General features: G+C 37.2%; 1 protein-coding gene across 1 annotated transcript; it reads right to left on the bottom strand.

Moving 5' to 3' along the window:
- Nucleotides 1-1,690: 1,690 nt before the first annotated feature.
- On the bottom strand, nucleotides 1,691-9,795 carry RPL24 (ribosomal protein L24). The gene is made up of 6 exons (XM_063305595.1): nucleotides 9,695-9,795; nucleotides 9,506-9,581; nucleotides 7,294-7,404; nucleotides 3,818-3,954; nucleotides 2,592-2,655; nucleotides 1,691-1,813 (listed from the first exon to the last, which is right to left on the bottom strand). Exons 1-6 carry the CDS (start codon nucleotides 9,697-9,699, stop codon nucleotides 1,733-1,735), a joined length of 474 nt encoding a protein of 157 aa, XP_063161665.1. The 5' UTR covers nucleotides 9,700-9,795; the 3' UTR covers nucleotides 1,691-1,732.
- Nucleotides 9,796-9,802: the final 7 nt, after the last annotated feature.

The following is a 9,802-nucleotide window of genomic DNA, read 5'->3' as shown; positions in this document are numbered from 1 at the left end:
TCACGTTAGCTGGGGTTCCTTTGAACTGCAGCTGAGCACAGCCACATCACACAAACTTAAGACAAGTATCAGAATAGGTCTAAGCCAAGTTTACTGATATCAACATTAACTAACATTACACTGACACTCCGAATGCTCTAGCCTAGAATATGCAAGAATGTAATGTTTAAATATGTGAGCATCTCCAGGAGAGATTTTGTAGCTGAAGGTATAAAAATTGTGTTTAAGCTTACAAAATTGTAATACTCAATAGTATTTCTGAACTGTTATTTCACCATACTGTTGATGGACATCAACATCCCATTAATGGCTTTAATCAGCCTAGGTTACAAAATAAGACTGCACACTATCGATGTGTCAACATCCTTTCCTAATACTGAACCAGGCAAACTATTCTTCATTTTGTAAACAAGGACTCTGTCAGTAACTGTCGGAGTAATATGAACTTCTCATGCTACCTTGGTTGCCAGCTTCAACATGTATATATATATGAATGACTACATCATGCAGTATGCAATCTTACAATGTTAAAATATACAACATAATTGACTAAATTACATATTGAATATTTTAAGGCAGCCTTTCACAACTTTTGACCCTGGAGGAACCCTTGAAATATATTTCAGGCCTTGGGAAATCCCTGCACATTCAGGCTGAAATATATGCCAGAAGTTACAAAATTGTATTTGTTTCATGTGTAGGCTTGTATATGCATTAACAGTGTTCTTAAACTAAAAATAAAGAATTAAACTTAATTCTTTAAAGTGAAGTTGCCCAAATTTGAAATAATTTTTAAAATAAATCATGACCTCTCATGGAACCCCTAGTGACCTCTCGCAGAACCCTGGTTGAGAAACCTTGTTTTAAGGCTATAATATTAAGGATCTATAATTTTATTTTTCATTTTTTTAAATTAGTTGCTGGGTTTATAGTAAATATAATCTTGTAAAGATTACAAGATTATATTTACTATAAATATATAGTATTTGTCATTTTGAGCATAAAATGACTATCAACTAGAACAACTATTTTGATCCATCAGAAGTTGTCTCTTGAGATTACAGGAATATATTGCACTACTTTTTTAAAACCCACAGTAAACAAAAACAATTTTCTATTCAGTTCTAAGTCTTGAGTAGGAGTTTCAGAATCATGTGCATTTTTCCCTCCACTGGAAAGCATCTGGCATAATACAGAGTTTTGCCATTGTTCCCTGAATCCATGCAGAGAAAGGGATAAGTGGTCACAAGTCCACTTAACAGTAGAAAACAAAATTACAGTGTTTCACCTGAGACAGTTATGACTATGTGATGTTTAACTATTGGTTTACTGGTTGGCTGATGACAAGATGGTTGAAATTTGATACATTTATCCTGAGTAAACTATTGGTTTTCAGTGGCAATCCCCCCTGAATAGTATATTTAAACAAGCAGGATGTAAAGCATTTGGGCACATTAGGCAAAGTTAACATCAATTTCAAATGAATTTTCCAATATGTGTTGACATTCAAATCCTTCTTGATCTGTTTTTCAAATAATATTAATATAATTGCTTAATAGTCTTGTAAAGACTTTCCTGTATATGTTTTGCTAACAGCTGCTTTCAACAATTTTTGCTCATCATTCTAAGTTATTACATAATGAAAAGGACCTGGAACTTTCAAGAAAGCTTTTTAAAGAGAACAGACCAATTATAGTCAAAATTTTATTTGACATAATCAAATCAGCACAAATCAGCGTTTCCCACCAACACGGGGAGCAGAAACTTTCACAGGCTTCACAATTTTTTGTTTTGGTGCAGTCTTTGTTGGTGCCTGGAAATAGAAAACAAGACACTCATGAGGGTATGCTACCTATTAAGTCAGTATAAACTAGCACAACACGTACAGACAAATTTCTGGAGAGAGGGAGCCAGTCTGAATAAGAAAGAGCAAAGTGTTCCTAACTCATTTGAACCAAGTTTTCAATCTGGCCAGAAATGCTACACTATGATCTCCTTTGCAACCACTGGAATACTTAAGAGATTGCATGTTGTAATCTTTGCCAAATAATTCTGTAATCGTCCAACTACTTGCCATATTTTAAGTTTATTGTAGCCCCTTCCCTGATTGGGGATCACAGATACTTTTAACAGTGTACTCAAAGCAGAGTCCCACTGAGAATCTGGATTACATTAGGGTCAGAGAGACAATGCAATGGCTAAATAGTAAATTTGGATACAAGAGACTCGAGTTCAAGTTTCCGTTAGATCACAGTGCTTATCCTTGTATCTGAGCCTAACCTACCTTAGATAATTGTTTTGAGCATAAAATGAGCAAAGATCCTTATGTATATAATATACTATCACTTTGAGCAACCAGAGGAAAGGTGGAACATAAATGTGGCAAGAAAAAATTGGATGTCCTCAGGCCAACCATATAGCCTCCCACTGAATTGGTCAATGTATAAACTATGATAAAAATTGATAATGAGACTAGCACACAGGAACAATTTGATTTAAGAGCCATAATTGTATTTTGTTTTCTAAATAGGAATCTACAAAGAATCACACCATATCATCCCATTGGTTAGACAGCCTTTGACAGGCATTACCTTTGTTGCAGAGGGTACTGCCTTCTTAGTTGCCTGCTTAGCCTTCTTTGCTTCCTTGGCAGCTCTGTTAATTATATTGCAAAAAGATTAATAAGAAGAGCAAAACTGCTGTTATTATTTAACATCTAAAATGTATGAAGAAATATGCCCGGGGCAGAGCAGAGTAGGTGGTCCATGGATTTGTATAGCTATTTATATCTAACCATGGGTGGGTAGTCCTCAGAACTCCATTTGTAGCCTTCAGAGCCTCACCCTGGGTAGATGGGGCCAACATTTTTGGAGACATTTGGCTCCCCTTTAATCCCTTAGCCCATCCCAAAAGCCAAGCCAATTTCCCCGTAAAGCCTGCCCCGTAAATTTACAAAATTTCTTGTAAAATTTTGACAATGCTAAGCACATTCTGTTACCCCTAGACATGCTAAGCACATTCTGTTACCCCTAGACATGGCATAAAGGCAAACTGCAATCCCTAAACCAAAAAAGACTGCCCACCCTGGCATATACCAAGAAGGGGAAATTCTGCAAAACTATTCAATTTAGTTGCAGGATCTCATGTCAGGCATTGCTTTCTCCTTAAAATTTTGTCCCATACTAGGAAGCAATAGCTTAAAAATACTGGCAATTGCTTAAAATGATGCTTCCCTTGCCCTGCATGACACCTAAAAGGGAAAAATGTAGGGCAGATAAATTTGCTTGTGCTGATTTGATGCTTTAAGTAATTCCCTGCTGGTAGTATCTTCTGGCACTAGCTGTCAGAGAGCTGCAGGATCGAAGTATTCCTGATGTCTTAAAGCAGCTCTTTTCTGGAAAAGGGCTTCGGTTCATCTCCTTACCCCTGTGAAGGGCCTGGAAACAGATCCAGCCATTAGTGAAGCTTGTTCCCGATCCCTGGTTTAAGCATATATCAAAATAAAGTGGTGAAAGGGTCCAGATCATTCCAGACCACAAGTCACCAAGTTCTCTGGCTTTTTTTTTTTTTTTATTCAGCAGACTTTTGGAAATGGTTAGACTAGAACAACATTTAATTATATAGCACTGGTTTTATTTTTTAGCATAATTCCTAAGTTAACAAATTTACATGTGACAAGGAACGGACAAATGACAGTACCATAATGAGCAATCTCCCCTCTGCATAGTCAATCAAATGCTATTTTTTACATTCAGCCAAGGATGACAACTAGACCATAATTATATCTTTGTAAAGAATAAGAATAAAATGTACTCACCTAATGGCTTGTTCCCTTTGGGCTTTTCGCACTTCAGGCTTCTGATTTCTCTTGGCCATTATTTCAGCCAAAGAAGCACCTGTGATTGCTCTATGACCCTTAACAGCACGGCGTGTACGTTTCTTTTGTACCTCTTCCTGAGCAAAGAAAAAATAAATGCTTCAAAACAGTATCCATACTGCAGAAGCTCAAAAGGTTTTTACACACACACATATATATAAACAAGGCTTTTCATAAACAGCCAACATGACAAGTCATGAAAAATAATGAAAGTTAAGTCATTTCCCCAGCACTTCTTTAACTTACCAAAAAAAAAAAAAAAGCTTATCGAAATGAGGATCATTCCATCTCCTTCCTTTATTAATCCTAAACTACTCACAGCCATTTTCAAAATCTCTGTTTTATAGTTGCTAAACTTTTTATTGTATCAGATTGAAGTACTTAATTTATATAGTTGCAAAGTTCGGTATTCTCATCTCCTATCTCAACTCCCAGGAAACACAGTCTACTCATTCAACCTAGATGTATTGGCAAAGCTGAGCTATATTTTCTGCTATGTATTGTTTTTTTGTATTTCTGTAATATTTTCAAATTTGCTGGTCACTTGAAACTTAAGGTAAAGCAACTGGTTTTTTTTAATAAGTAAAGTCCATATTGGAAGAATTTTTCTTGATATAGTCTCCACTCTTCCACTTGCAGTACGAGTAGTAGGGACATATCAAAGGCTAGTTAGTATGGACAACTATTTTAGAATAGCTATTTTCCTCTACATATTAGGCTATAATTCTCTTCCAAGTATCAGGGATTTACTGAACACAATGTGATTTACTTTTGATTAGACAGATGTATGATTGTGCTGTACATTTCTTGAATCCTGCCTTTTCTTTCAACTAGCTATATGTGCCCATTTCAAAATACAGTTCTTAAAGTATTTTCAGTCCTAGAAATACAACATGCACTCTTCAATCATTCTGTTTTTAAGAACAGTACAATAAAAAGGCATAAGGATTTCCTATTCCTATCAAAATAATTTAAAACATGATCCTTTATTAAAGACACAAAAGAATTTAATACACAATGGATTGTGAAAAGCCATGAATAGAGTCACATTATGTCACAACTAAGCAAAGCATGTTCCACAAACACAATACACGTAAAATATGATTACTAGAATACAGGGAATCAGAAGAAGTCTAGTAGCATCTTTTCTAACACATTTTATTGAAAGGCATAAGGTTTTGTGAGCTGCAGTTGACTTCATCAGATGCATAGAATAGCTAGACTTATGTAGAATTTGAATTGGGATGAGGTGATGGTGGGGAACAGAGAGGAAAACAGGTTGGTTAAACAGATGCAAGTTATACGTGGGGCAGATTAGAGGAATGGATTCATTTCATCTTTCAAAGTAATGGTCAAATTCCATCATAACTTCAACAACTTCCATCCCAAAATCATTCTCAGCACTGACTTTCCACACAAGGCCACTTCTTTGATATCGCAGTAAAACTGCATAATGGACACACAAAATCATTATACAGGAAACCTACAAATTACCATGCTTATCTACATGCTTTCAGCTTCTACCCAGAAGCTTCCATAAATCTATCATGATAGAGCCAGGCTCTATGCTACAACCGTGTTTGTACTGATCCTCTTGACAGAGATGCTCCACTGATGGAATTAATCTAGACATTCAGGAGACTGAACCACCCATCCAACAAGATCAATAGACAACTCAATAGAGACATCCTGATTCACACAGAGGACCTATTCAAAGACAGATCACTAAAACAAAACAGAATGCCATTGGTTGTCACCTACAGCTCACAATCCTTAAACACAATAATGAACTATAGTCCATTCTGAACAATGACATTGCACTTTCTCAAGTATTGGGTGGAAGGCCCATACTTGCATACAACACTGAAACTGAAGCAGATTCTCACTAGCAACAAAAAACTACATACAACCATGCTGAAATAGGAGCCAGACCTGCAACAAATCCAATGTCTACTTTGCCGTCACATCTACACCAACAGCATCATCACAAGCTCCCAGCAAGTACATAAGATCAGAGGTTTCAATAGAACAGAATATATGCCACTCAGTGTCGAACTGTGGAGTCCTTGGTGCTTGGTTGTTTGCTTGTAAACGTTTCATTACCCAACTAGGTTAACATCATCAGTGCTAGCTGAATGTGGGGTTTGCTCCCTGTTTATATACAATAGCTTGCTCTGCCAGTGTTGCGGTGGGGTTCTCCTTGGTAGTTTCTTGATCAGGGTATTGTTTTCTGCTTCATTGTCTAGTGTTCATCCCTGCTTATCTGGGGTGGAAGCTGCTGGAGAGGATGTGTTCTGGTCTTTCCTCCTTAGCTTTTTTTATTGCCTCTTTGGAAGGGTATGTAAATGTGGTTTATCTCTATGTATATACTGATGGCTGATTTGTCTGAATGCCAAGTTTCCAGGAATTCCCTAGCATTTTTGGATTTAGCTTGGTCTAGGATGCTCAGTTTCCCAGTGGAAAACAGGGTTGAGTCTGTACATGTGTTGTGAGATTAAGGGGTTTTCATCTGTCTTCTGCTAGTTGGTGTTCATGGATGTGCTCTGCTAGTCTTCTGCCTGTCTGTACTACATAGTGGTTTTTACAGTCCTTACACTGTATGTTGTAGATGATTCCTGTTTTTTCTTCTTTGGCTGCTGGGTGTTTTGGTTTACTTAAGATGTTTTGGAGGGCTTTAGTTGGTTTGTGTGCTATGGTGATGCCTTGTGGTTGTAACAGGGTGGAGGTTGGGTTGTTACTAAAGTAAACACTCACTAGCACTGTTGATGTTACCTAGTCTGGTAATGAAACATCTGCAAGCAAACAACCAAGCTCAGAGAGCACCAAGGACTCCATAATTAGAGGTTTCTTCACATGTTCTTCCTCTAGTGTAATATATACTATCATTTGCCAGCAGTGTTCCTCTAGAGTCTGCCTAGGACAAATGGGACAAACTTTGCATATAAGAATGGACACACATTTGACAACAGGATTCAAAATAAGAACAAAGTGGTATCAGAGCATTTCAAGCTCTCAGGACACTCCACATATCAAGAGGTTTCAGGCAATTTCAAAAAGCCTCAACAAACACAATGGGTTTTTAACATATTATAACTGTTCATTGTTAAGGTAATTGTAATCTGGTTCACATATAATTTGCATCTGCCTTCATCCCAATTCAATCTAGCTACTCTATGCATCCAATGAAGTGAGCTGCAGCTCATGAAAGCGTATGCCTTTTAATAAAACTTAATGATGTTTGCTCTGAAAGGGGACACAAGAATTATTTAAGCTGTGAGGTAAAATAAACATTTACATCCTTCTGTGCTATGATTACAGTTCAATATATTTTAAATGTTCTTACTCATACTTATTAAGAACACAGGCAGATATTATTCAGTCTTAGTAAACTAACAGAAATACAACAAAATACTTACTGATTGTCCTTTCTTGTGCTTTCGCCTGTACAAAACAGTCCAATTGATCTGACGGGGATTTCTCTTAGAGAGGAATGCAGACTCACATTTCGCATTCAAAAATTGAAAAACCTGGAACATTTAGATTTTTTTTAACATACCATCATGCTTTTAGTACTACTGCTGGATGACAAAGTAGCTTAATAAAACAATTCTAGAGCTGAGGTATCAATAGTGGATTAGCTGTGGGCGAGGCAGTATACAAGTCAAAACTTAGCTATACAGTATCCTGATGTGTTTTTAAGAGAAGCCACTGTCTTTTGGTGCTTACTAACAAAAGAGAAAAAAATGCTGCTATGTTATTTTAATCAATTACACCAGGCCTTTTACTTAAGAGTACTCCCTCATCAATATTGCAACAAAGCACAAACAGAATCAAAGACAACAGTTGGAAAGGGTGTCTAAGATCATCCAGTTCATACCCTCTTACTTCAGACACTACAGCACACCTGTTTAATGCTCATTCCACCTTTACATAAAACATGAAAATAAAATTAATCTTTTAATAAGGTTTAATTTAACTTTCCAAGGTAACCTCTTCCCTGCCAACAACTTGTATTATCAAGAATGTCTTGTTACTTAGTTGAAGTCTTGTAATTTGAACTATTCTTCTGAAAGGTCAATTTTAGAAGTCCATTTTCCCAAAGCAGTCCACAACAGACTGACCCATACAACCATGTCTATTTTATTTGATCTGACTTTGTTTCAGGGATAGAAATAGCTTGCTTATTGCCACTACCCCTGTCCACTTGTGTATGGACGACTCATGGTGTGGGAGGCACACTTATTTGTTTCCATTGCATGCAGTCAGACACAATTGCAGCTACGTAAACTTGCCAGTTTCTGCTATACTCTTCTCTAAGTTTAGCAGCTTCAATACAATGTCTTCTGCTTCCTTTTGAATGAATTCATTGCAATGCAAACCCCATGACAATGGCATTTCCTTATTATTTATTTAAATTTATTGGCTGCCCAACTCCAATGGACTCTTGTAAGTTCACTGAAGCTGGTGAAAGCCAGTTTTGGTAATGTTATTAGGCATTCTCAACATATGTCCAATCCATTTCCACTGCCAGATTTTTTTATTAAATCTGTGATGGCCACTGTTCTACACTTTCTGTTGACCTTTTAATTTCAGATTATTGCAAATTTGGTACCACTGATGCAACATAGAGAATGGTCAAAAATAGTTTGTTTACAATTGCCAACTCTGGAAGAACAGATTTTATACCCATAAAAATGAGCTTGCTGTGCTGTTAAACAGTGTAGTTGGACTTTTGTGCTATTTTGAATGCCTTTTCATTTCCAAAACCAGGAAAGAACAAACAGGTGCTCATTTCAGTTGAGATGCTACTTCTTGTGGCACTCCACCAGTTGTGCTTACATTGTTTCTGAGGTATGTAAAATAATCTACTTGTTCAATTGTTTTATTTCTTTGCTCCACTGGGTGAGTCAGGCAAAGCATGGAGGTATTGGGCTTTAGTGAGACTTCATTTGTTATATGGCTAATTATTTCTTGTAGGTTGTTTCAAGTGCTGGCAAGGAAGGCCACATCACTGGCAAAGACTAAATCTGTAATTATAGAACTGGATGCCAGTGATCTTTCCATCCAATGATTTTCTCAAAATATGATTCATGTGTATATTGAACAAGAATTGCAAGAGAATAGCACCCTGATGAAAATTGTTGAAATTGAGAACTCTGGACAATAGTTTCCATGTTCTCTAATCTGGCAGTTTATAGTTTATGAAGGGCTTGTGTGATCTGGCATATTTTATCTTTCCAGAAGCATTGGCCAAATGCTGTCAAAGTGCATGCTATCAAATGCTGCTTTGAAATTAATAAATGCAACATGTTTCTTGATTAAACTGAAACTGCAATTCTAAATATTGCTCAATTACATTTTTTTAATTCAATATTTGATCAAAAATTGCAAACCTCTGACTTTGAAAGTTCTCCCTCTCTCCCCTCACATATATACTATTAAGTGATTTATGGCAGCTTTTTTATCAGCTGCTAACACGTTTTAGGATCAAGTTCTATCATCCCGAAATTAACCAACCAAGAATAAAACAGGAACTCTTACGAGCAACGGTAAGCTCTCAGAAATCAGTGAAGCACGTCGCTTTTACCAACTATGCCAGACCTTTTTTTCGTTTGTTTTGCGCCTTACCTTTCCGTCCGTACGAGCGTAGCGGCGGCCGTGGCCGGGATAGATCTTGTACCCACTGAAGCTGCACAGCTCAACCCTGCATTCCAAAGTTACCGAGAAAGTTAGCAAAGTAAGAAAATCTAAATCTACCCCATCGCACAAGCCAAACCCGAGGATGGCGTCGGATTAAACCTCAACCCCGAATCTTACTTCATAATGGCGGCAGCGGAGGAACCTCACCGGCTTCTCCAGCGTATAAGAGAAAGAGAGGATCATGGGAAACCGGATTCTATACTCGCGCGGGGCATGATGGGAATA

Source organism: Candoia aspera, chromosome 5 (genome assembly GCF_035149785.1).
Source record: "Candoia aspera isolate rCanAsp1 chromosome 5, rCanAsp1.hap2, whole genome shotgun sequence".
Lineage (NCBI taxonomy): Eukaryota > Metazoa > Chordata > Lepidosauria > Squamata > Boidae > Candoia > Candoia aspera.
The sequence above is the reverse complement of the archived record's forward strand: the minus strand, read 5'-3'. Positions and strand labels throughout refer to the sequence as shown.

Excerpts from the sequence above, each read along its gene's own strand:
- RPL24 (XM_063305595.1), bottom strand. Across the intron at positions 7,405-9,505 it reads ACGCTCGTACGGACGGAAAG|GTTTTTCAATTTTTGAATGC; the intron begins GTAAGGCGCAAA and ends TAAATGTTCCAG. Across the intron at positions 1,814-2,591 it reads CAGTACCCTCTGCAACAAAG|GCACCAACAAAGACTGCACC; the intron begins GTAATGCCTGTC and ends TTCTATTTCCAG.